General features: G+C 39.8%; 4 protein-coding genes and 1 long non-coding RNA gene across 7 annotated transcripts in view; 4 read left to right on the top strand and 1 right to left on the bottom strand.

Moving 5' to 3' along the window:
• The window catches only part of LOC149998430 (uncharacterized), a 294,581-nt gene that overhangs the window by 93,338 nt on the left and 173,279 nt on the right, over positions 1-27,964 (bottom strand). The window lies entirely within an intron of this gene.
• On the top strand, positions 84-548 carry LOC149998445 (keratin-associated protein 2-3-like). 3 transcript variants are annotated; one of them, XM_090292124.1, is made up of 2 exons: positions 84-244; positions 338-548. In XM_090292124.1, the coding sequence occupies exons 1-2, from the start codon at positions 84-86 to the stop codon at positions 546-548; spliced, it is 372 nt and encodes a 123-aa protein (XP_090148250.1). The 3 variants fall into 3 exon arrangements, with proteins under 3 accessions (XP_090148250.1, XP_090148248.1, XP_090148247.1); XM_090292122.1 differs by having other exon boundaries at positions 84-285; positions 379-548; XM_090292121.1 differs by having other exon boundaries at positions 84-294; positions 388-548.
• LOC149998444 (keratin-associated protein 2-2-like) lies at positions 9,931-10,336 on the top strand. Its single transcript, XM_090290473.1, has one exon. It carries the CDS (start codon positions 9,947-9,949, stop codon positions 10,334-10,336), a length of 390 nt encoding a protein of 129 aa, XP_090146599.1. The 5' UTR covers positions 9,931-9,946.
• On the top strand, positions 13,484-13,871 carry LOC149998443 (keratin-associated protein 9-3-like). The gene has a single exon (XM_090290474.1). It carries the CDS (start codon positions 13,488-13,490, stop codon positions 13,869-13,871), a length of 384 nt encoding a protein of 127 aa, XP_090146600.1. The 5' UTR covers positions 13,484-13,487.
• On the top strand, positions 19,149-19,502 carry LOC149998442 (keratin-associated protein 9-3-like). The gene has a single exon (XM_090290475.1). The coding sequence runs from the start codon at positions 19,149-19,151 to the stop codon at positions 19,500-19,502; it is 354 nt and encodes a 117-aa protein (XP_090146601.1).

Genomic DNA, 27,964 nt, shown 5'->3' with positions numbered 1-27,964 from the left:
ATATAAAGAGGGGTGGAAGATATTCACACCTGAGGACACCCAACTCCTCTCACCTGTCCGATTCAGCCCAGCCAGAGACCACCATGGCCGGCTCCTGCTGTGGCTCCACCTGCTTCTCAAGCTGCGGGGGAGGCTGCTGCCGCCCCTGCTGCTGCCGCCCCTGCTGCTACCAGACCACCGTGTGCCGCCCTGTGACCTGTGTGCCCCGCTGTACGCGCCCCATCTGTGAGCCCTGCTGCCGCCCCATCTGCTGTGACCCCTGCAGCCTGCAGGAGGGCTGCTGCCGCCCCATTGCCTGCTGCCCCATGTCCTGCATGGCCGTGTTCTGCCGCCACCGGATCTGCTGTGACCCCTGCGGCCTGCAGGAGGGCTGCTGCTGCCCCATCACCTGCTGCCCCACGTCCTGCACGGCCGTGGTCTGCCGCCCCTGCAGCTGGGCCTCCACCGGCTGCCAGCCCATCTGGGTGCAGGCCCCCTGCTGCTGGCCCCCCTGCTGCCAGCCTGCCCCCTGCCGCACCACCTGCAGGACCTCCTCCTGCTGCTGCTGAGCAGCCCAATAAAACACATTCCAAGTGTTCAAAAACGTACAAACTCATCCCATTCCTGATAAATCAGATGAGAGATCGAACCTTTGCAACCTACTTTCTCTTCAAACTCACTCAACAGTAACTGTCTCTTCATTCCCACATAATCATGCAGCTATTTCTGACCCTCTCTGAGAATCTTTACAAAATTTCCAATTTTCATCATTTGAGCTCCTGGCTTCAATAAAATGAGTAAACAAAGACCAAAGTTCCTCCTGAACGAAACTACCCCACTGACACTGCATCACTCCTCTACTGTTTCAAGATGGGATCTTTTTCCAGGATAGGATTACATTTATGCTGGGATTTTGCATGGTAAAATAATAAAATTTTATTGCCGGGAAGCAAATGTGTTTCTCTTTCTTGCTTTTTAATCTTTAAAAGCTTATATTTAGCTTAAGTTGTGGTATGCAGAATCAAAAGAACCAAAGGAAGAAGGATTCTCTGTGGCCGTTTTTTAGCTTTAGGAACAATTCCAGCACAAAGCCTGTAATTTTAATAGCAATTCAAATAATTCAGAACATCCCTTGTTACATACCTTCATACTTCAAGCCACAGGTTTTGTGGTGATGCTGAGGAATGGAGAGACATCAGCAGGTCTCTCTGATCATGAACATGACTCATGAATCATCAGCATACGTGATAAGGGGGAGGAGCCCCATTTGTTTCCTGATTTAGAAAACTACACAGTGATTAATGTCAAATGGTACCTGGGAATCCCTAACGACTGAATGCCTGTGCTGGAAGAAACATCCCAGCTTTTTCCAAGGCTCCCACCAGCATCCTTATGGCCAATTCGAATTTCAGTGGAGTCACTGCTTCTGAGCAGACAGAGAGACATGTACTTTGGTTGGAACCATTCCAATTTAGAACTCCAAATAATTTTACCATTAAAACAATGCTAATGTAGTTGAAATAGTGAAAACATAAATCCACGCTGGATATGTTGCTGTTGTTAAAAACTTTTAGATCAGCCAGGAAACTAACTATTATTGTTTTCCTGTTAAATATGTAGTTAGTTCCCAATATCTGATCTGTAAGAGCTTTTTGGAATGTACTGCCTATATTCTTGGGCATATCTACCTGCCCAATGAGGCCTGTCAGGCAAGATAAGCTTCATAAAGGCCTGGATCTTAACTGAGTTTGCTCACTACTGGGTTCCCACTGACCTGCACAGTACTTGGCACATTGTATATAATCAGAAATTATTTGTTGAATCATTGAATAAGTTCTAAGGGATGGAAGAGAGACACTTCATCCCACCTACAACCATGCTGGACATGTTCATTCTTACAGTAAAACAACAGGCCATCTCATGAAGAACAGTGTTATTCTTGAAACATGATAAAAGTTTCTCAACAAGTTTTCCATTATATAATCCTTGTCAGTACATGCACAGTGGAGCTTTCTCTGTACCAAGAACTTAAGTGTACCAATGGACAGGCTCACAAGTCCAATTTCTTTCTACACATTCTTGACCGCTGTTTTTTTAATTCTCTAATCTCATCTGATTTTCTTCATCCCAGAATTTTTCTTGTTAGCTTTCTAGAGACTTCCTCATCTTACAATAGTTTCTCAGGTATAGAATGTTTTATTTTTTCCCAAGCTCATCATTACTATTGGATTGTGTTTGCTTCCCCAGTAACTCCACGCCCTGGTCAGCCACAGCAGCTGTGCAAGCGACGAGCTGCGCAAGCAGGCTGATCAAGAAGAAGGCTTAAACAGGCTTCATTGTAAAGCAAAAGGTCAGAGCCAAGCAGATCCAGAGGCAGAAGCTGCAAAGTTGCTGAGTGACAGGATTCTCCTACAGGCCCTGACAGTTAGAAACAACTGAATTCTCACCGTTGGTTCTGTGGGCAAGAAGAAACTCACAGCACAAGGCGAGACAGTGGAGTAGGAGGCGCTGGAGTATCAGCTAAACGAGTCTGCAGACCACCTCTGGCTGGGATCACCACCTGGGATTTTCTCATGCTGGCACCCTGCCACCTTCATACAGATTGTGGTTTTGTTCAGTGCCCCAAGGCCAATTACGTCCAATTTTATTATCAATACTATCTCTTTATGGTATGTTTTGGAATTCTGAGAAGGCTGTGTGGAAGATAATTCTTCCAGTTCCTGAGGATATTGGTGAGACATAGAGTCCTTTCAGGTGACTCTAAAAGTTAGTATAATAATTTCATAAATAACAACTATTAAAAAAAATAAACTCACTGTTAAAACTCCTAAACAACCATTCCTAATGACAAGGAAGTGATACCCACGATTCCAATCTTCAGCTTCTTGGGCTTACAAATAATGTTTCCACAGATGTTTGTGGAAGAAGTACTGGTTCCAATGCTGCAAAGTGGATGACTTTAGGCGAGCCATTTACACATATCCTTGTGTGTAAAATGAGGTCTATAATAATACCTATCTCATAAGACTGTTACAAAGAATAAAGTAACACATTGATTTCTTTTGCATAATGCTTGGAACAGAGTTAGAACTTAGTGATGCTATCATGAAGGCTATAAATAATGAAATTCACCTTGCTATGAAAAAATATAATTATGAAAGTTAATAAGCATGTAATCTAAAACCAAAAAAAAAAAAATAGCCAAATTTGTAGAATGGAATGGTGGTTACCATAGGTAGAGCTTGGGGGAAGAAAAACATAATGTTTTAAAAATAAAGTACAGTGGTGGTTGCCAGGAGCTAGGGAGAGGCGGTCATGGAGAGTTAATGCGCAATGAGCACAGAGTTTCAGTTTTGCAAGAAGAAACAGTTCTGGAGACAGATGGTGCTGATCATTGCACAATAATATGAATGTATTTAATGCCAAAGACTGTATATACAAAAATGGCTAGGACAGTACATTTGACGTTATGTATATTTTACCAAAATTTTAAAAATGAGAAAAAATAAATAAAAGAAACACTGATCATAGAGGTCTACTAAGACACATTCCTATAGCTCCAAAAAGTAGAGTGAAAAATTCTTCTACTGACAAACCATGACTTTTAAAATATTCCTGTGCTATAATATTTTTCTGAACTGGTTTTGCCCAGGAGGTTCAGCAGTGCAAAAGGGCACTTAAACTTGTGGAATTCACTTCCACTATTAGTAAATAACCCTAAAAGTATGACAGCTACTGTGTGCAGGTAAAAACATCACTAAATTATAAAGATAATTGGAGACTTTGAAGTTGGAGTCATTAAGTTCATATGTGAACCATAAATAGCAAAATATAATGAATATTCATTCAATAAGGAAAATGAATAGCTTTTATGAGTACCTGAGCACCTAAAAAAGTGTCCAGAGAACTTATTGACCGCGCCATTTCAAAATATAAATAAATAAATAAACAAAAACAAGGAAGTGACCCTGTGCCCTGGGGGTCATCAGCACCTGGGCAGGGTATATAAAGGGCCCCAATGGCAGGAAGACATTCACACCTGAGGACACCCAACTCCTCTTGCCAGTCCAACCCAGCTCAGCCCCAGAGACCACCATGACCGGCTCCTGCTGTGGCTCCATCTGCTCCTCAAGCTGCGGGGGAGGCTGCTGCCAGCCCTGCTGCTGCCAGCCCTGCTGCTGCCGCGACCCCTGCTGCTGCCGCCCCTGCTGCTGCCAGACCACCGTGTGCCGCCCTGTGACCTGCGTGCCCCACTGTACGCGCCCCATCTGTGAGCCCTGCCGCCGCCCCATCTGCTGTGACCCCTGCGGCCTGCAGGAGGGCTGCTGCCGCCCCATCGCCTGCTGCCCCACGTCCTGCACGGCCGTGGTCTGCCGCCCCTGCTGCTGGGCCTCCACGTGCTGCCAGCCCATCTGTGTGCAGGCCCCCTGCTGCCGGCCCCCCTGCTGCCAGCCTGCCCCCTGCCGCACCACCTGTAGGACCTCCTCCTGCTGCTGCTGAGCAGTGCATAATCCCTAAGTGTCCCCCAGTAGAGGGCCAGGTCCATCTGCTGTCCCTTAGCTTCACTGCAGAATAACAAGCCTTTTCTTGAGAAGCCCATTTCTCATCTCTTCAAACTAGCTCATAGTAGGTACTGAAGTCACCTTTTCAGGCTAACTACTGGTCAAGAATACCTTGTCTTCTCAAGACCCTGGTAACTCCAAATCATGCTGTCTGTTTTCTAATAAACTTTATACTCTCAGCAGAAATCATGGTCTTTGTGATATTTCTTTTCAGAAGATAACAGGTCTCTGTTTTGTCCTGAGATCTTCAAAGAAAATGCCAAATAATCCTCTTAAATTGTTTCATGTAATAACTTAAGTCTGGTTAGTTTCCTTACTGTCCTTTAAATGGCATTTACAGTAGTCCCTCTCTATATTGCGGTTCACTTATTGCGGCCTCACTGTATCGAGGGATTTTTACAAATATTATATTTAATTATTTATCATGGATTTTTCACTATATTGCGGGATTTTGCACACACACACAAAACACCTTCCAAATGGCCAGTAAGAAGGCTGCATGTGGGCTGACACTTATATACGTATATTCCCAGTCAGAGGATTCTTTCTCTGATCTGACATCTGTTAGCACAGAACAGAAAGCCCAGTATGTTAGAGGGAGAAGGAACTTTAGGTGACATCTGGCTGATGATTGGATTTTGAAGCTGAGGAGCAATGAGTAATGAAAGATTAAATAGGTTCTTACTAATATAACTATAATGTAATTATAATCACCAATGTTCAGATAAGACTCAGCAGGAGCCAAATGTCTGACGTTGGGCCTTTAAGTCAAACACTTCCTCCCAGTGTAGTTCCTCTGCCCAGAGGAACTGTGTTGTCTTTTGTGGCCAAATGTAAATGCTACTTGAATAATGCACTCCCTGCTATGTGTTATAGATCTGATTGTTACTTAGAATACTATTCACAGTGTTGACTCTTGTGGACATTAAATCCACATTGACTCTTGAGGGTTGTTTATCCTTGTGTCAGGAATTGGACATTAATGGCATTTTCCAAGCAAACTAATCAACCGTTGTCAACCTATACATGTTTATGTAATATCTTGTATGAAAAAAGCACTGAGCTGACGACCCTGAGGAAACATAAAGAAATAAAAGAGGGCTCCTGTCTCAAATCCACTTAGGGAGATGAGGTATGAATAAGTAAAAGGTCAAATTATACATAATATAAATGATATAAATATAGAATAAATGTGAAAAATAGTTAAAAACAGTTGAAGATTATAAACCTGTAAAATCATATAATTGCCTTGCCATGTACTTAAGTAAAAAATACGTAAGCTATAAAATATTCAACTATTTTGTAAAGAAAAATGTGTTCTATATCTAGGCTTTAGGTATGTTTTTGCCCCCCAAAATATCTGGAACATTATGCAACAAAATCTAAGAGTAACTGGGAATAATATTCATTTTCTTCTTTATATTTTTATTAATAATAATTTTTTAAATGAGCATATATTTTATTTTAAATAAAATATACTGTCTAAAACCCATATCTATTTTGGGAAAAAATATTTAAATCTTTCTCACTATTATACTCTGCTTTTCAAAATCCTACCTATCCAAGTCTAAATGGATTTAAAGCAGATAAATTAGACAGCAGCCGTTTGTATTCCTAAATAAGTTTTTTATTATATATAGAACATACTACTGTATTATATTAGTGAACTTATCTAATATCTTTAAAATATGATCAAATTATTAAACACTGAATTCATATTTTAACATTTTTAGGATCATCTCAACTGCATAAAATAAGGTACACTTTTGATACGTTCCAAATTCAGAATTTCAAAAATTGTTAGTACTTTTGAATTATATCTACAACTGTTTTTCTCCATTTGTGTAGGCAATTAAGAATTCAGAACACAAAACAATATTTTTCATGTGAAAATTTGTTCCTAATGTAATTGTTGAACAATACTGTTAAATAAAAACCCTAGCATTTGTATATAAACTATGTTGCCTATCACATCTAGGACTCTGTCTAAATTAGTTTCAAGCCTTCTTTTTCAAGGATGTTTCTCTAAGACTTCACTCTGTGTTACCTGGGCTGTGGCGTTCTCAGTAGGGTTCACACCACTGTCCACAATTCTGACACATATGCTTCTTGTGGATTTCACAACAATAGCCTGACCCTCCTTTATAGAGACTGGTGTTCAAAAGGAGGGAGCTCTCTATCTTCTTTCCAGGTATTTTTATTTTACTTCATTTTATTAATGAAACTCCACTTAATAAACTTACTTAGTATGTATTCTGTGGTGACTGAGCAGAGACCTGGCCATCCGCCATATCAAATACATTCATTTTGTTCTAAATTCAAAATGTAGAATTTATAAGGCGCCAACAAAATATGACCTTTTAAAATATATTTAATTACTTAACCAGTACAAGACACTAAGTGCCAGGCACTGCTCTTAGTGCTTGACAAATATCTCATTTAATGCTCACAACAACCCTGGTATGTTCTATTATCCCCCGTAGCCCAAGGACCCAGAGCCAGTAAGTGGCAAAGTTTTCAATGGGTATTGTCTGGTTTTAGGGTAAGTGGCATCAGAGAACAGTGTACAGCTAGCATCTAGTGTCACATCACAGAATTCTGTGGCATAAATTATTAAGACATGACCCATATGATCTCTGCCTAGAAATAAATTCTGGCTGTGGGGTGGGGATGAGTGTCTCAGACTGAATAAATGCTAGGCTTGCTTACTGAGGGGCTCATGGACTCTGTCTTTGTGTATCTTTTATAAAAAGGAAGGAAAATTTTCTTCACAGTATTTTGGTCTTGTTAACTTGAAGTTTTATGTATCTTCTGTAGAGGCTCCCTTTGCACAGAATGTGATCATTATGAAGAACCCACAGAAACAAGAAATATTGATTATAATAAATGTGCTTCAAAAGAGCAAAGCACAAGCAACAAAAGCAAAAATCAAAGAAGTGGGACTACATCACACTAAGCTCTGCACAGCAAAAGAAACAATGAACAAAATAAAAAGGCAAACTACTGAAAGGGAGAAAATTTTGCAAACCACATATCTAATAAGGGGTTAATATCCAAAATAAATAAGAAACTCCTGCAACTCAATAGCAAAAAAAGGGAACCAATCCAATTAAAAAATGAGCAGATGCCGTGCATAGACATTTTCCCAAAGAAACTTACAGATGGCCAACAAGTACACAAAAAGGTGCTCAACATTACAAATCATCAGGGAAATGCAAATCAAAATCACTGATATAATCTCACACCTGTTAGAATGGCTATTATAAAAAAGAGACAGAAAACAAAATGCTGGTGAGGATGTGAAGAAAAGGAAACCTTGGTGCACTGTTGATGAGAATGTAAATAGGTACAGCCACTATGGAGAAGAGTATGGAGATTCCTAAAAAAAAAAAAAAAAAAAAAAAAAAAATTGAAAATAGAACTGCCATATGATCCAGCAGAGATATCTTCACTTACATGTTAACTAGAGCATTATTCACAACGGCCAAGACATGGACTCAACCTAAATGTCTAATGACAGATAAACAGATTTAAAATGTAGGAGATATATCTATACCTATAGGTATATATATTCATACATACCGTGGAATAATATCAACCATAAAAAGGAAGAAAATTCTGCCATTTTTGAAACCACGGATGGACATTTAAGGTATTATGCTAAGTGAAATAAATCAGACGAGAAAGACAGATGTTGCATGATCTCACGTATATGTGTAATAAAAAAACACAACTCAGAGACAGAGTAGAAAGGTGGTTGCCAGGGGCTGAGATGTGGGAGAAATGGGGAGACGTTGGTCAAAGGGTACAAGCTTTCAGCTGTAAGGTGAGTAAGTTCTGGGGATTTAGTTGTACAGCATGGTGACTATAGTTAATATTATATTGCATACTTGAAAGTTGCAATGGAAGTAGAGCTTTAATGTTTTCACCATAACGACAACAAAGGAATTATGTGATGTGAAGAATATGTTAATTAACCTTATTGCAGGGAACATTTTGCAATATATACGTGTCAAATCATCACAATATATGCCTTACTTATTCAATGTTATGTGTCAATTATATCTTAAGTCTAGGTTGGGGGAAGAAAGCAGAATATACAGGTTTTCATTTAGGCTCTGGTTACGTCTTTGAAAAAATCATGTGTGTCCATGAACAAGAGAAAGAATGGAAAATGTGGGTGAGTCAAAGTTCCTCAATGATGAGAACTGTGCTTGATCTCTCCCTCCTCTGTTTCCCCAATTGTGACTATATGTTTAGTCAATTTACATTTCTTTTGAAGTCTTAAAATTATGTTGAAATTCCATTGGGGTAACTTAAGCTCCTGGGGCCCGAGGCACATTCTTTTGAATAATGAGAATGATCCTAAAGTGACCTGAAGCCCTCTCTGGTGAATAATAGGAGGGGTAAAACAGAAAAGTAATGAGACTCTTCCCATGCCCTTCCTTAGCTCCCCCTGCCAGTGCTTACCAAAGAAGCAGTCCATCACACCGCCAACAGAGCCATCTTGAGACAGCTGGGTGGCCTCCCAACGCACCTCTGAACGATACACTGTATCTGTTTGCAACGTTGGGTGAAAAACCTCCATCTTGTCACTGCTTAGTCACAGCACCATGTCAAGGTAAATTGAGACAACACTTTTCAGGACATCATTCTTTATCACATACACAAGAAAAACAAGTATAAAAAATGTCATGTCTCTGAGATAAGATTAGCATTCTGTGATCAGAAGGACCAGAGATTTGCACAATATGAACTGGAGAAAGGGAATAAAGAATGGATGGCAGTCTTGGATGTTTTATTCCAATATTTATCTGGTTTACAAAGATAAAGTTTTGTGTTTCCCATACAAGTATATGAGCTGCAGTCCTACTCAGGCATATGTACATTGCATTATATCAAGTGACATGTACCTCCAAGGAATCTACACTGAAGGATATGCCTAACACCTATGTGATAAACATGTAGGCTTTTCAGGAGAGGTTTTAGGGGTCAAAGATAGAATGTAGTCATTGTTCTAGAAACCCCTATATTACGTGAACAACTTGCAATTCCTCTAGAACTGTTTTATCCAGGATTCATCAGGTGCTATCTACTCGAAATGAGCATCAAGAGCTGCTACCACCCGAAATGGCTGTGAGTGCTAACATTTTGATGATAAACAGCATGTATATGTCCATATTTAGGGTGCAGCAAGAGTTCATTAATGAGATTATGACTGTGTCATGAGCAATGCAGCCATTGGTCAAAACAAATTCTACTTAATTGGCCAAAATATAAACAAGAGGGGTCATCAGCACCTGGACAGGGTATATAAAGGGCCCCAATGGAGGAGAAAGACATTCACACCTGAGAACACCCAACTCCTCTCGCCAGTCCAACCCAGCTCAGCCCCAGAGACCACCATGACCGGCTCCTGCTGTGGCTCCACCTGCTTCTCAAGCTGTGGGGGAGGCTGCTGCCAGCCCTGCTGCTGCCGCGACCCCTGCTGCTGCCGCCCCTGCTGCTGCCAGACCACCGTGTGCCGCCCTGTGACCTGCGTGCCCCACTGTACACGCCCCATCTGTGAGCCCTGCCGCCGCCCCATCTGCTGTGACCCCTGTGGCCTGCAGGAGGGCTGCTGCCGCCCCATCGCCTGCTGCCCCACGTCCTGCACGGCCGTGGTCTGCCGCCCCTGCTGCTGGGCCTCCACGTGCTGCCAGCCCATCTGTGTGCAGGCCCCCTGCTGCCGGCCCCCCTGCTGCCAGCCTGCCCCCTGCCGCACCACCTGCAGGACCTCCTCCTGCTGCTGCTGAGCAGTGCACCAACTGCCTAGAGCAAGCAATCAACCTTCTGAAAAAGTGATACTCCCATTTCTCTATCCAACAAACCTTCCCTGAGCCATTAATACCTCTCAAGTCAGCCAGGGGTTGCATGGTAATCCAGACTCATCTACTGAGACTTGTGCTGTCCTCAAGTCTTTGCAATGGTAGCAACTCCTTTCTTTCCATCTTATATCTTAGGCCTTTGTGGCATGTTTGTTTTCTAATAAACTTCTCTTCTTTGGCCTAGCAGACACAGCTTTGGTTTTACTTATTCTATTTTTTCATTAAATTTTAACATAACAAAAATGTGCTGATTGACTACCATCTGCAAGTTATGGACAACATTGTATATAAAGAAATTAAAATTGACTTAAAAAACATTTCCCTGTTCACGAAACTTCCAGGAAGGTGAATCAAGTTGACAATAACTCAGCTAAAAATAGAATATGGAAAAATAAAAGTACAATACATTGTATGGTATCAACAGAGAAGTCACTATTGATTGGGAGCACATGAAAGATTGAAAGGAGAAGGTAGTTTTCTATAAGGGTCAAGATTTCAGGGTGCAGATCTAAAGAAAGATGGCATTCTCAACAATGGAAACGGTATACACAAAGGTACAGACAAGTTGTTCATAGGATAGTTGGCTGGGAGCATTGGAGAGATGGAGAATAAGAGTGGAAGGTAAATTTGGAAAGTTTGAGTGCTTTCAATATTAACCAAATGAGTATACCCTTAAAGTAATAAGCTCTAAGGAGCTGTTGAAAGCCTTGAGGCAGGGGAACGGCATGACAGGAGTTAGACACTGGGTGATTCCTGTGGTTGCTGCTTATAAAAACAGAAAGCTAAAGGCTAGATATACAATGACTACACAGAAACCAACTGAGAGCTGAACTAAGATGATGGCCAAAGAAGAAGGAAGATGCAAAGAGTATGGAAGACCTAAAAATCCGGAAGGAACATTAAGTAATATGAATGCGAGAACAAGAAACAATTAGGAAGCAAATGTGACTTAATATAGTTTGAGAGGAAACTCTTCTGGTCAGCAGACACCGAAAGAATTTTAACATATTTATGCTTATTTACTATGTGTTATGCTTATTTACTATGCTTATTTACTCCACAGCCCTAGCTGGTGTGGCTCAGTGGATTGAGTGCTGGTCTGCTATTGGAACAGTCACTGGATCAATTCCTGGTCAGGGCACATGCCTGGGTTGTGGGCCAGGGCCCCAGTCGGGGGTGTGCAAGAGGCAACTAATTGATGTTTCTCTCACATAGTTTTTTTTTTCTCTCTCTCTCTTTCTCCCTCCTTTCCCTTCCCTATAAAATAAATAAATAGGCAAATAAATAACTTCTGCCTTTCAAAAAGCATTAAAAAAATAAAATCACTACTCCACTAATATTCATATTCATATTCTTGAGCTATTATAAAATATTTTTTAAAATAGGAGACAGAGAATTTTACTAACGCTACCTGATCCTGCAAAGCAGCATGGTGTAAAATAAAATGAACTGATCTAGGAGTGAAGGATAAGAGTTTTATACCCAGCTCTTCTGGCTATATACTAGCTGTGTGAATGAAGCAAATCGCTAACCTCTCCAAAATGCAGGCATTCCTAGAGTCAATAGTGTTCTAACATCAGCTGATGCTCAGAGAAAATTAAAAAGTAGTTCATAGCATAACATCAATGTTCCAGTTTAGAACTCTGAGATTGAATGAATCTATATTTGACTATTTTCCTACATTAAACCATCCTATAAATACTATACTGATTTGTGTACTAGAGCAAGATATGAGGTAGACAAATTAGGTCTTGCTTTCTGCATAACCCTTTAGTGCCTGTGCATAAAAGGATTGACTAAAAATGATATTAATTTCCATAGCTGTAAAATTAAATGGTTGGACAATATGCTTTATTAAGGATTTGATCTCCAATATGTAACAATTCCATGTTACCATTTTTCAGCTTCACACCTACAGTCATGGTTATCATATGACATGAACATCTTTATTGACACTGGCATGAATCACTTTTTAATTCTGTACTAACCAACACACCTCTACCTCAGAAAGGCTATTGTCAAATGGAAAATCACATTCTTTCTTTTAGCAAGCACCAGAAATTGTTTCCATTTTTATTTTGCTGAAAGTTATTTTAATCTCTTTGCACTTATACTTGCTGAACAATATTTGATCACCCATTTCCTAATTTGTCTTATAAGCACTGTGATCCAGAAAAAAGGTGTTTTCTTTTATTGGTTCCCCTTTCTAAATTAAATTGTTGTGTTCTTTTGTCTGATATCCTTGCAAAAGATATAAAGTGTAGTTACATAAAATAATGTAAACTGAAATGAATCCCACCTCTGAGAAATAAATACTGCCCAGATAATCTCCATAGTAGTGACTTTCATGTTTCATAGAAATATAAATTACACTTAAAACATTTTGTGATTATTTCCCAATTATCGGATATGAATTTTAGCCTTTATTTTAAATCTGTGATAACAAAATATCCACAGTAAATTGGAATGGAACTGTTTTGTTCCATATATCCTCCTGATTGATAAATGTTTCTTCAGGGCTAAATATATGAAGTTCAGGAGAAAACAAAGAAATTGGAGAGATCCAATTTCTGGAAAGTTCTATAAATTTTTATGAATGTGGAGTTTATCAGAATTTCTATTTGGGTGATTACAGAGACTATAATCTTATTAATCTAAAAACTATAAAGATAGCCTTAACATGGTTAATAATAACAGTAAATGCTTAATAATTTTTTCTGAAAACTTGAGTTTTTGGTGAGTATGACCCCAAAATCACATCATCTCATGAATGAGAGGTGCTATGTCAGTGAAAATTACAGCACTATTTGGAAACAAAACATCAAGGACTACCGAACACATTTGGTAAATACTAGCTGAGCGATAAGGAAAAACCAATTTGGACATATATTTAAAAGAGTTCAGTATTTGAATAACCAGAGGACCCTGGAAAAGCTTCTTTAAAGAGTAACAACATAAAAATGTTGTCTGTCACAAACACAGAAACTGGCCAAGACCCATAAAAGGCTCCAGTGGGACAAGCATTACTAACTTAGAAACTCCCCTAAGCAACCCATCTCTCAGCCCAACACCTGACGCCATGGCCTGCTGCACCACCAGCTTCTGTGGGTTTCCCAGCTGTTCCTGTGGGACCTGTGGCTCCAGCTGCTGCCAGCCAACCTGCTGCCAGAACAGCTGCTGCGGGACAGGGTGCGGGACCGGCTGTGGCTGTGGAGCTGTGAGCTGCCGCACCAGGTGGTGCCGCCCTGACTGCCGCGTGGAGGACACCTGCCTGCCCCCCTGCTGCGTGGTGAGCTGCACCCCCCCAACCTGCTGCCAGCTGCACCATGCCCAGGACTCCTGCTGCCGCCCATCCTACTGTGGACAGTCCTGCTGCCGGCCAGCCTGCTGCTGCTACTGCTGTGAGCCCACCTGCTGCCAGCCCACCTGCTGTGAGCCCACCTGCTGCCAGCCCACCTGCTGATAATATCCCGATGGGAATCCTGAGAAAATGGCATATCCAAACTAGCCGATGTAGAGTCCCAACAAACTTCTGAGCTCCCATACCCATAACCCAGTTTGCAACCTCTTGTCACAAGGTTACATAATTTTGCTAAGATATAAATTAATTTATAATAGAAGATCCAAAATATTTCATATGCCTGGATATCAGCAGAAGTCCCACAACATGAACTACTTCAGGGGCTCATTGGGTTTGGGATTTAACAAAAATTTTCATTCTTCTGTGATGAAATCATCATTGGAGAGTTTTTTGGAACTTGTTATTGATAGTGGGGCACTGGGATTTTTCAAAATCTCAGTAGATGTGGCAGAGCACAATGGTTTTTCATTATTGTGCCTTTGATAATGGTCTTTAAAAGGTGGGTTTCCTTTGTTCATTCATTAAATGGTCTAATATTCTGCAGCCAAAACTTATGCTTAAAAGAATACATCAGTATTTATAAACTATTTCTTGAGGTCCTATAATATGCAATTGATGGGCTAGGTGTTCAGAAGGTCAGTTTTACAAAAAGGAATTCTATGACATTTAGAATCTTGAGAATGTTGCCAAATCCATTCATTTCATTCATATATAAATCTGTATTCAATCCTTTCAATCAGCAAAGGTATAAAAAGGGTAATACATGATTGGAAGGACAGTAAACATAAGATTTTACAATAACACATAGGATGTAAAGGCATCCTGAGTTCTAGAATCTGCTCTTTTACTAGTAATCCATGAATTCTTGAGCAATCCTTTCGCCTGCCTTGGCAGCTATTTCTAATTTGGAAAATGAGAGAATGAAGTGTTTCTACTTATAATGTCTCTTCCAGGCATAGGGTAGTAAGTCATTTCATCAACAGGTGACACACTGACAATTAGCCACTTCAGATGCCCAAAGAAAAAATAGTCAATGATCAAATACTGTTGTATATGTTACCACCATTTTATATATAAAAAGCACATTAGAATATTAAAGGACCATGACTGGCGGGGCCCACTTGGTTGAGTGTCATCCCACAAAGCAAAAGGTTGCCAGTTTGATTCCTGGTCAGGACATATGCCTGGGTTGAGGCCTGGTCCCTGGGTTGGGCACATGCTTCTCTTACACATTGATGTTTCTCCCCTTCTCTTTCTCTATCCCTTCCTCTATCTCTAAAAATAAGTAAATAAAATATTTTTATAAAAGAATATTAAAGGAACAGAGATGTCCTGTAAAAAGGAACCTCTATAACCATCACTCCCAAACTGATTTAACGAAGGTATCCTCTATTCACTTATCAGCAACAAACACCCTGTAACACTAATGTTCCTCAAAATATATCTCACAGAATGACTAAAGGGAATTTCAGCTGATGTTTTTATAATACCTATACAATTCTCTCATGTATTGTGAAACAGAAAATAAATGTCCATCACAGGAATGGATTTATATGAACATGATGTTGGCACACACTATCTCCAGTTTTACTCAATCTCCAGAGAGAGTTCTAGAATGAGGCAAGGATGAAATAAAAGACATATAATGGAGCTTCCTTATAACGAATAAAATCTTTGGGGTCTTAAAATCAAACTGGTGAGCCATCAGCTGGAGGTAGGGGAAATGGGAAGTGATCACTTAAAGGTTATTGGGTAACCCTCTGGGGGATGGGGAAGTGCTGCAACTGGAAAGAAGTGTGGCGGTGGGACATGTGAATGCACAGATGCCACTCAATTGTACACTTTAAAATGTGATTTTATGTTATGCAAATTTCATCTTTTTTTTTTAATCAAAGGGATGGGGTCTCAAATTAAAACCACAATGAGACACCACCTCACTTGTTTATGAATTGCCATCATAAACAAATCAACAAACAAGTGCTTGCAAGGATGTGGAGAAAAGGGAACCCTAGCGCACCGTTTATGGGAACGCAGACGGGTGTAGCCACTATGGAAAACAGTATAGAATTTCCACAAAAAAACTAAAAATGGAACTAACTACCTTTTGATCCAGTGATTCCATTGCTTGGATTACACCCAAAGAATGCTGAAACACCAATTCAAAAGAACCTACGCACCCCTACATTCATAGCAGTGCTGTTTACAATAGCCAAGTGCTGGAAACAGCCTAAGTGCCCATCAGTAGATGAGTGGATCAAAAACTGTGGTACATTTTCACAATGGAATACTACATAGCAGAAAGAAAGAAGGAAGTCCTACCTTTTGCTACAGCATGGCTGGAACTTGAGAGTGTTATACTAAGTGAAATATGCCAGGTGGTGAAAGACAAATATCCTATGATCTCACCTAATACAGGAAACTAATGAACAAAACAAACAAATGAGCAAAACAGAACCAGAGGCATGTAAACAAGAAACAGACTGACAGTGACCAGAGGAGGGGGGAAGGGGAGGAAAGAAGGGGAAGAGTCTAGTCAAGGAACTAATATAAATGACCCATGGACGGACAACTAAATGGGAATTGACTGTTGAAGATGGGGGAGGTGGGGGAGCAGGGGAGAGCAAAGGGGGAAAAAATAGGACAAGTATAATAGAAAAACAATAAATAAAAATATATAAAAATAAAAAAATAAAATAAGGGATGGGGTCTCCACTAGCACAATGTTATAAGAATTAGAAAAAGGCACCACCTTTGGCTTAACACAGCCCAAGGAATACACAGCTTGTTGAGCCTACAGCTCTTTGTGTGAAGAATAAGGTTCTCCTTCCTCTGAGCAGACAGAGCCGCCATCAAAGCAAAACCTACACAATCCTATACACACCTCTAAAATGTGGTCAGCACTCTATTCCCCTCCTCTACCACTCTCTTGTCTCCCAGATTGGGATGATTTAGATTTGATGCACCTTTTACTTAGAAGGGCTTCAGCTCAGAAGCACTGGGAAGAGCCAGGTTGGAATTTAGGAAAAGAGAATGATCCTGTTACTTGGTTTAGAATTAAAAGGTGGGGGTGTTCATTTGGTTGGTATATCAACCATGTCTTACCTCTCAGGAATTTAAGTAAGGCAGATGCGACTGATATAGAGAACTGATTAAACAAAGTTTAAGAAATTGGAAGAACACCAGAAACTCATATCTAGAAAAAAGGAACCCTGACATCTTAGGGAAAAATAATTCAATACATTAGTATCTATAAACAGAAGGCAAAAATTCAAGAATAACAGAGAAACACATCCTCTCTTCTTATGGTACTGAAATGGCCTGGGCACCATAACTTAAATGAAGTAATTAAAACCAAAAGGAATGGGCACAGTAATTTTAAAAAGCTTTAAATGTAAAGGTCCTGGTAATGATTTCCCCCAAAGAAGACCACCAATAGGAGTATCCAGCATTTAAAAAGGACAGAAAATCTACACAGGGAAAGATCACAAATGACTAAACTTCTTACTTTATTTGTATGAGAACCAATCAAGGAAGAAGTGGATTTAAGTGGTAAGAGAAACCAACAACAACAACAAAACTTGATTTTCTTTATTCATGTAGGGGAGGTAGAGGAATGTTCAGGTTAGTCTTCGTTCTGTGGTAGAGTGGTAGAACTTTTGTATTTTAAGCATCATGCATTATATGGTGGTTAATTTTTTTTACCAAGTTGATTGGTCTAGGGATAAGCAGACAGCAGCTGAAACATTATTGCTGGCTGTGCCTGTGAGGCTGTTTTTATTGTAGAAGAGATTAGCAATTGATTTGTAGATTGAGTAGAAAAGCGGGATCACCCTCACCAACGCAGCCAGACATCAGTTAGTCCATTGAGGGCCCGAATAAAACAACAAAGGCAAAAGAAGGGAAAATGTGCTCTCTTGCTCAAACTGGGACATCCCCCTTCCTCTGCCTTTAGATCAGTGTCTGGTGGGACTTCTCAGCCTCTATAATGGCATGAGCCAATCCCTCATAATAAACAAATATATTTATCTATACTTATATTAAAATATATACAGGGGTGGGCAAAAGTAGGTTTATAGTTATTTGTATGGAAAAAGACATGCAGGCTGTGATTATTACAATAAGTTTATTAACTCAAAACAATGTCACTCACAGCTGTAAACCTACTTTTGCCCACCCCTGTATTTATATATCCTGTTGGTTCTGTTTCTCTGGAGAACTCTGACTGAAACACCTTATTCTTAATAATTCCCTAAGGGCAACTCAGACTAGAAACATAAAAATTGAGTTAAATTTTGCACTGAGAAAAACGTTGAAAACATTGTCGTGGTAGAAAAGCACAGAAATGGGAATATGATATATAATGCTATTATGTCCAGTGTCCTTATCAATATGCATTTCAACTCCTCCAACATCTGAACTTTGTGCAAGGGAACATAAGTCATTTTAGTGCCCCTCTAACCTCTGTCTTTCTTCTTTTTACTCTCCAGGAGTCTGTAAGGAAAAGGGTACATCTTGCTTTCACCCTTTGATTTTCCCTGAAATATCTGCTTACCTGGAAAAGAGGAAACTGACTGTAATGGTTTACAGAGTTGAGTCTGAAGTCAGATGGCATGGATTCAAATTTCAGATTCACCATTTGTTAAAGTGAACTTGGGTGAATGACTTAAACCTGTTTGCGGCTCAGTTTCCTCACATGGACGATGGAAGAGCAATGATACCTACCCCATAGGATTGCTGTGAAAATTAAATGAATTGATGCCAGCAAAGTACTCACTACTGTTTGGACACAAAATAAGTGCTTCAAAAATGTTTTCAGTAACAATTCATTCCTATTTCCCAGTTCCCAGTGAAAGCACCCCTTTCTGGCCAGCTGAATCGCTTTGCTTCTCTGGCAAAGTGAAGATAAGAAAGGTAGAGAGGGGGCAGCTGTCAACACTGGAGGCCATATTGATGAGAATTAAACTGTCATGTGAGACCCAAGAGCTCAATTATTAGGGTCAACATTGAGTAATATTGACACACCTTAAAGATGAGGCATCAGTCAATTATTCTTTGGGCAATGAGCAAATTGTAACAAATCTGGGAAATTAGAGGTTATGTAGTCACTGAACGCTAATGACTACTTGACCATGGTAAAGAATCCTAATTGAACACCAAATAAAATCAATGTTGAAAGGCTTTCAGAAGGTTGAACAAATAACTCAGGGACAGGGCAATTATTATGCAGAAACAAGTTATTTAAACACAAACAAGGAAGAAACTGTAGGAATTACATAAATAATAGCTGGCCAAGGCTTATAAAAGGCCGAATGTGGAGGTTATTGCTAAAACTAAAAAATTTCTCCAAGCAACCCAGCTCTCAGCCCAACTCCTGAGGCCATGGCCTGCTGCACCACCAGCTTCTCTGGGCTTCCCAGCTGTTCCTGTGGGACCTGTGGCTCCAGCTGCTGCCAGCCAACCTGCTGCCAGAACAGCTGCTGCGGGACAGGGTGCGGGACCGGCTGTGGCTGTGGAGCTGTGAGCTGCCGCACCAGGTGGTGCCGCCCTGACTGCCGCGTGGAGGACACCTGCCTGCCCCCCTGCTGCGTGGTGAGCTGCACCCCCCCAACCTGCTGCCAGCTGCACCATGCCCAGGACTCCTGCTGCCGCCCATCCTACTGTGGACAGTCCTGCTGCCGGCCAGCCTGCTGCTGCTACTGCTGTGAGCCCACCTGCTGCCAGCCCACCTGCTGAAAAGCCAAATCTCTGATTTTCAACCTGAAGTTTCAACTTCCAACTCAACCCATGAACTAATTACCTCTTCAACCACCCCTGGGCCACTAACAAGTTTTTGAACTTTTATTTGGCTTTTGTTGTGGAGGTTACCAAATAGTTGAGACTCACAGACCTCTCTCCCTCACAGACCTTGATCTCTGCACTGATGCTGCCAAAATACAAATTTGATTCAAGAAAGGGGAAAAGCAATTTGCTCTGGGAATGAGCTTCGGCAGATATCTGATCCCATGCTCCAGGGCTCAGTGCTGCTGAGGATGTGGAAGAACCATCTGTACCTCTCAGATACATTCACCTCCTGTATTCCACTATCCTGCAAATTGACAAGACAATAGTACACCAAGGTCTAATAAATTATATCTATTTGGTGCAGCAAACATATCTTTTTTTCTTCATTGAGTATGCTCATGATGTATATTTTATAGAAGTCATACAAAATATTTTAATCTAGTTTTGATATACTACACTATTCTTTTTTTTTAAAAGATTTTCTTTTTGTTTATTTTAAAGAGAGGGGAAAAGCAGGAGAAAGAGAGGGAGAGAAACATCAATGTGTGGTTGCCTCTCGCACGCCCCCAACTTGGGACCTGGCCTGCTACCTAGTCATGTGCCCTGACTGGGAATCGAACTGGGCGACCTTTTGGTTCACAGGCCAACACTCAATCCACTGAGCCACACCAGTCAGGACTACACTGCTCTTCTTATACAATGTTAGGAAATTTTATCAGATCCAATAGGTGTTAATTCCCATTTTAAAAATCCAGCAAATGTGGTTCTAGGGCCTCAGAAATGACAGAGCTCTATGACCATATCTTGACCTCATACAATGCCTACACAACCAGAAAGCAACAGAAGTCACGACCTCTGAAGCTAGCACCAGAATCAGTTATTTTTTTCATATCGGTTAGAGGAATACTCTTTCAGGCGATCTTCAAACAATGGTAATATATGATAATAAATCACACTCTTCTATTTACACATGGTCTTGTTACCATAAGTACTTAGCTAATTATTAATAAAAAGGGGAGCAAGCAAACTGGACACTGAGCTCAATAAAGTGGGGATCATGAGCCTATTTGCTTCACTAGGAAACTACAGCTTCACACTCCATGGAATTACAGCATTTCTCTGCCAAGTGGATTAACCCTCCTCCCTTTCTGCCTTCAGTACCTGATTGCTGGGGGACCCAGGGTGAGGTGTTTTACTATAAAGGCCATCAGTCTAACTGTAGGTGAACCTATCTAAAGCCTGTGAAAACTTGGGAAGTCCCCCCCACCTAGGACTGCACTGGCCCCACGCGTTTGTGTGTTCTCTCTCACAAGGGAGCACACAATCATGTAGGTCTAGCAGCTACCAGGGCCCACTGTAGACTGTGTGGGCTCCAAAAAATAAGCTTTAATATGGCACAGGATCGCTGGACATTGACTCTATTTCTGGCCCTGATTTTCCATGGCAGGACAAACAGAGATGGGATGTTGGAAACTCAGGGGCAGCCTTCCACACGAACAAACCATTTGGCCACCCCACAATCTCCTGTGCGTGAGTCCTTGGAATGCTTTCCTCATGACCCTGTGGAAGAGCCTGATTTCCACCAACAAAACAGTCTTGCAGAGTAAAACCAGAGAACTATAAGTTGGGAAAGCCTCTTTGACAAAATATGCTTTTAATTAGATGAAGATTTTTAATCCAAAAAATTTTCTCCCAGTTTTTAAACTGAAAGTGAGAATAATGAAGATTTTTCTCTATTTTTAGAATCAACATATGTACTTTGGCTTAAAATGTATACAGAAATACATGTTCATTATACACATACATGCATTTACATATACTATGCACATGCAATGAATTTACACACATTTAAATACAAGTATCACAGAATCCTTCATAAATCTGGGTGATTTTGGGGGAAGGATCAGGATTACTCCATTGTTCCTTGGAATTAGAACTGGATGATACTGATGGTATTCTTTTTTATTAAGAATATATAAAACCATAACAGTCCTAGAATAACCCATAGGCAGCAAAATCTCAGACATCTCTCATAGCAATATTTTTGCTGATATATCTCCTAGGGCAAGGGAAAAATAAATAAATAAACAAACAAACAAACAAATAAATAAATGGGACTACATCAAATTTAAAAGCTTCTGCACAGCAAAAGAACCATCAACATAATGAAAAGGGAACCCACTGTATGAGAGGACATATTTGTCAATGATACATCTGATAAGAAATTAACTTCCAAAATTTATAAAGAACTTATACAGCTCAACCAAGAAGACAAACAACCCCATTAAGAAATGACAAAGGACTTGAATAGACACTTCTCCAAAGAGGACATACACATGGCCAGTAGACATATAAAAAGATGCTCAACATCACTAATCATCAGAGAGGTGCAAATTAAAACCACAATGAGATATTAGCTCACACCTACCAGAATGGCTATCATCAATAAATCAACAAACAACAAGTGCTGGCAAGAGAAAAGGGAGTGCTTTTGCACCCTTGGTGGAACACCAATTCGAAAGTATATATGCACCCCTATATTCACTGCAGCATGATTTACAGTAGCCAAGATCTGGAAATGGCCCTAGTGCCCATCAGCAGATGAGTGGATAAAGAAAGCGGTGGTATATTTATATAATGGAATATGTACTACATGGCCATATAAAAGAAGGAAATCTTACCTTTTGCAACAGCATGGATGGACATGAAGATTATTATACTAAGTGAAATAAGCGAGTCAGAGAAAGACAAATACCATATGGTCTCATTTACATGTGGAATATAATAAACAAAATAGAAACAGAAGCATAAATACATGGAACAAACTATCAGCTGTCAGGGGGGACGGGGGAGTGGGGACTAGATGAAAGAAGGTGAAGGGATTAGTCAGAGAACATATATGCATGACACATGGACAGAGACAACAGTGTGGTGATGACCACAGGGAAGGGGGGAGGGGCAGGGGCTGGGTAAAGCTGGGCAATGAGGACATCTGTCATAGTGTCAACAATAAAAATAAAATTAAAAAATGAAAATTAAAAAAGAATATTACTTTAGTTAAAATTACAATGCTCTATTCATTCAAGGTTTAACAAAAATCAAGTAAGTAGAAAGCATGAATAAAGGATAACATGTAAGCAAAGAATCAAGTTCCCCGATATAGCACCAAGAGACCTTATCCAATTCAGAAAACATCCCTTGAACAAGAGAACAGAAATGAAGACACATTTGTCCTCTTGCCCCTTTGATTCTAACTACTGACCACTTTCAGCTATCACTACCTAACAGCTCCTGCTGAGAAAAATAATAGACAAGCAATTTTGGCAAAATGTGGCTGTTTATCATTACCATACACTGATGATCATTCATTCCCTCTTTAATTCAACAAGCACATACTGAGCATCTACATTCAAGGTGGTGCAGAAGGTTCTGTGAAGGAAACTATGGTGAACCGGCGGACATGGTGAGATCATGCCCTTAAGGGATGAATGATGTGGTAGAGCGATTACACAATTCCATCCTTGGAGGTGTCTGAAAGATCATCTCATTTTACAGATGAATAAATCAAGGTTCAGAGGGATTAGGTGACTTTTCTGAGGTTCAGTCCCTTAATGATAGAACCAGTTTGAGAAACCTATTTAGCTTAATTAACTTAATTTAAGAGCTTAGTCCCCTACATCATGTGACTACCTCTAATCACCTAACTCTGGACCTGTTTATCATAGAAATGGACACTTGAAGCCTATATGATGATATTAACTAATGTCACTCTAATAAACTTAATAAAAATTAAAAAGTCACTTTCAGCTTAAAATTCTATGATTTTTTTAAATTCAAAAGCACAAACTAAAAACTTTGAGGACTTATCAGTGGGGGGTGACTGAAGAAAATGTGGTGTGATCATACTCTGGAATATTGCATAGCCATTTAAAAGAATAAGTAATAATATGTATAGAATAAGACAACAAATTGGATAACCTAGATGAAATGGATAATTCCTATCAAATCTGAATCACAAAGAAATAGAAACTGAATGGATCTATAACTAACAACCTTCAAGAGAGAAAAATCCCATTATCAGAAGGCTTCATTGATGAATTCTACCAAAAACTAAAAAAAATTAAGACCAATCCTCCTTAATGAACAAAACAAATGAGCAAAATAGAACCAGTGACATGAAAATAAGGAACAAACTGACAGCAACCAGAGGGGAGGGATAACAGGGGAAGGAAGGGGAAGGAAGGGGAAGGGTCTAGTCATGGAACAAGTATAAAGGGCCCATGGACATGAACAACAGGGTAGGGACTGACTGTGGGAGTGGGGGGTGGGTAGGGTAAGGGAGAGCAACCAGGGAAAAATTGGGACAGTTGTAATGGAACAACAATTAAAATTAAAAAGATCAATCGTCCTAAAACTTCCAAAAAATGAAAGAGGGGGGAACACTTTCAAATTCATCATATGAAGCCAGCATTACCCTGATATCAAAGTCTGGTAGACACTACAAGAAAAGAAAATTACAGACCAATATCCATAATTAATATTGATGTGATATTCCTTGACAAAACACGATTAAGCAGAATTTAAAAGCACATTAAAAGGATATACACCATGACCAAGTCAGATTTTCAACATATGAAAATCAATCAGTGCATACATCATATAGCAGAATGAAGCGGGGTGGAGGGCAACACATGCTTATCTCAAGAGATGTAGAGAAAACATCTGATGAAATTTAACAGTCTTTCATGATAAAAAAAAAAAATCAACACAGTAGGAATAGAAGGAAATTACGTTGGCATAATAAAAGCCATAAATGAAAAGCCCACACTAACATCATACTCAATGGTGAAAGACTGGAAGCATTTCATTTAAGATCAGGAATAAAAGAAGGATGACTACTTTCACCTATTCTGTTTTTCAAAGTATTGGAGCAATTAGACAAGAAAAAGAAATAAAAGGCATCTAAATCAGAAAGAATGAAGTAAAATCATCTCTATTTGCAGATGACATAATATTATAAATAGAAAACTCAAAAGACATCACTCAAAAACTGTAAAAACTAATCAAAGTATTCAGTAAAGTTTCAAGATACAAAATCAATTTACAAAATCAGTTGCATTTCTGCACATTGCCAACAATCTATCAGAAAGAGAAATTATGAAAAGAATCCCATTTACTATGGCATCAAAAGAATATAATACTTAGAAATAAATTTAACTAAGGAAGAGAAGAATTTGTATACTGAAAACTGTAAGACATTGATTAAATAAACTGAAGAAAACAGAAATAAATGGAAAGGTATTCCATGCTCATAGATTAAGAGAATTAATATTGTTAAAATGTCCATACTGCCTAAAGCAATCTAAAGATTCAATGCAATTCCTATCTAAATTCCAGTGGTGTTTTTCACAGAAATATAAAAAGCAATCCTAAAATTTGTATGGAGCCACAGAAGACCCCAAATAGCCAAAGCAATCTTTAGAAGAAAGAACAAAGCTGGAGGCATTACACTTCCTGATTTCAACTATGTTACAAAGCTTTAGTAATCAAAATAGTATGGTACCAACATAAAAGCACACATGTAGACAAACAGAACAGAGAGCCCAGAAATAATCCCTCACATATATGGTCAAATGATTTTCAACAGGGTGTCAAGACCATTCAAGGGGAAAGGACAGTCTTTTCAACAAATGGTTTTGGAAACCCTAGATATGCACATGCAAAAATAAAAAGTTGGACCCTATCTTACACATATAAAATTAAATGAAAGTGGATCAATGACCTAAATATAAGACATAAAACTCATAGAAGAAAACATGGGGGAAAGGCTTCATGACATTGAATTTGGCAATGATTTCTTGGATATGACACCAAAGGCAGAAGCAATGAAGTAAAAAATAGATAAACTAAGCTACATCAAAATTAAAGCATTTGTGCATCAAAGGACACAATTGACAAAATGAAAAGGCAATCTATCAAAGGGGAGAAAATATTTGCAAATCTTATATCTAACAAAGGATTAATATCCAAAATAAATAAAAAACTCCTAAACTCAACAACAACAAAAGTTGGGCAAATTACATGAATAAACATTTCTCCAAGAAGATACACAAATGACCAACAAGCACAAAAGATGCTCAATATCACTAATAATTGGGTAAATTCAAATCAAAACCACAAGGACATACCACCTCACATCCATGGCTACTCTCAAAAACCTGAAAGTGCTGGCATAATTGTGGAGAAATTGGAACTATTGTGCATGTTTGTGGGAATGTAAAATAGTACAACCACTATGAAAAAGCAGTTACTCAAAAAATTAAAAACAGAATTACCATATAAAGTAGCAATTCCATTTCTAGGTATAATTTATACCCAAAGGAACTGAAAGTGCAGTCTTGAAGAGAGATTAGCACATCCATGTTCGAGCTAGCTGTTAGCGGTGGTAATCAAGAGAATGTAAACACTGGTTGCCCCAAGAGCTGGACCCGGGCATTCCAAGGATCCTCACTCCCTCCCCTGCTCTTGGAATGTATTCTCTGCCTGTCTTTCCCACAATGGGAGCTGCTGTGAAGGACGCAGCCTGGAGAGAGCAATGAATTGTTGAGACCACTTGAATGATATATGTGACTAAATCCAGTTAAAGCCTCCATCTAAACTTTTAAGATTTGTCAGGCAGTTGAAGTGATCTGTTTGTCTTGCTGTCACCCAAGACAAGCTCCATACGTAAGTTCCCTTGCTTTGTAAACCTGCCACCTACCAATATGGGAGTGGTCTGCCTCTTTCTTTGGTCTCTCCATGCCCTTTTGTGTACAGGAGCCAGTATGCAAACCAAAAGCAGCATTATCACATAGCCAAAAGGAGGAAGCGACCCAACTGTCCATTGATGGATGAACGGATAAACAAACTGTAGGGTATACATACGATGGGATATTACTCAGTCTTAAAAAGGAAGGAAATTCTGACATATTCTACAACATGGATGACTCTTGAGAACACTATGCTAAGTGAAATAAGCCAGTAAAAAAAAAAAGACAAATACTACCTAATTCTGCTCGTATGAGGTACCAAGAGTGGTCAAATTCATCAAGACGCAAGTCAGAATGGTGGTTGCTAAGGGTTTGGGGAGGGAAGAATGGGAAAGTTATTTAATGAATATAGGGTTCGTGTTTTGCAAGATAAAAAGAATTTACAATGTGAATTTACTTAATTAGTGAGTTGTACTCTTAAAAATGGTAAATAAATATGTATAGGACATCCCAACTTTACTGAATTAGAAGCTATACGTATATATGTGCTGGTCCATGTTTGCAAAAACAGGTATTGAAGAACAGACACCAAACTTAATACTGATTATCTTCTGGAATACAAGTTTTGGAGGGATGTGTGTGTTCTGGGGAAGGGAAGGAAAATATTAACTCTTCTATATGTGTCTTTGGACTGTCTGACTTGTTAAAATGTATATTCATTACTAACATATTTTTAATTTAGTAGAGTTAGAAAACAATCTATAAGCTAAAGTCATTAAGGGTCTCAGCTGGGAATACATTCATTGATGATTAAAGACAAAAATGCCCTTCAGAGCTCTGAGGATCCTATAACTTGCCCACTCTGATCATAGAAAGGCATACTTCTTTTGGATGTTGATGAACCAGGTAAGTGCTCATGTATTGATGACACTAATGTTAGTTATTCCAAGTCTAGACAACTTGTTTTGGCTCAGTGGATTGAGCGTCGGCCTGCGAGCTAAGTGTCGCTGGTTCGATCTTCCAGTCAGGGCACATCAGAGAAGGAAATCTCTGACCCCAAAAAACCTCCGCTGCCTTGCGGCATACCTCTTCAGGGGAAAGGCTAAGGGAGTAAACTCCGACAGAAAATCCGGAGCCAGAGTCCCTAAGGCGGTTTGACGTTGTAGTTAACACCGGCAACTCCTGCAGCGCACCTGAAGCCAAGCTGTATTGACTCCGTCTTTCCCTTGGACCCTTCAGCTGCGAAGAGAGGGGGGGTCTGCTGCATGGGCAACAGCAGACCCTCCATATCACCCTGCCCAGGCTCTGTAGCTTCAGCTTCACTGGAGAGGACACTCCAGCGTCATCGCAAGATGTCGATTCAACACGGGAGGAGACAGATACCGTGTCACTCCCGAGTCGGACTGCACAGCCATTCTCGGCAGTGCAGATAGACTCTTAAGAAGCTACACCATCGTCTCTCGAGACGGACGGCTGCCGACGAGACAACTTGTTTATGAAATTATGATCCTTATTTGAGTGACCACCTATGAAGAAAATGTTCAGTTTATATAAACTCTGCCTAAAGGTTATCAAAGGACATATTTGACAAAGCAAGCCAGGGCAGTGATTGGCCCAAGTTTCGTCTGTCATGTGACAAGCATAAAGAGGAGCTGCCATGACTGA

Source organism: Furipterus horrens, unplaced genomic scaffold, assembly GCF_987537825.1.
Source record: "Furipterus horrens unplaced genomic scaffold, mFurHor1.1.pri manual_scaffold_11, whole genome shotgun sequence".
In the NCBI taxonomy this organism is placed as follows: domain Eukaryota; kingdom Metazoa; phylum Chordata; class Mammalia; order Chiroptera; family Furipteridae; genus Furipterus; species Furipterus horrens.
This window is presented reverse-complemented; position numbering and strand designations above follow the sequence as displayed.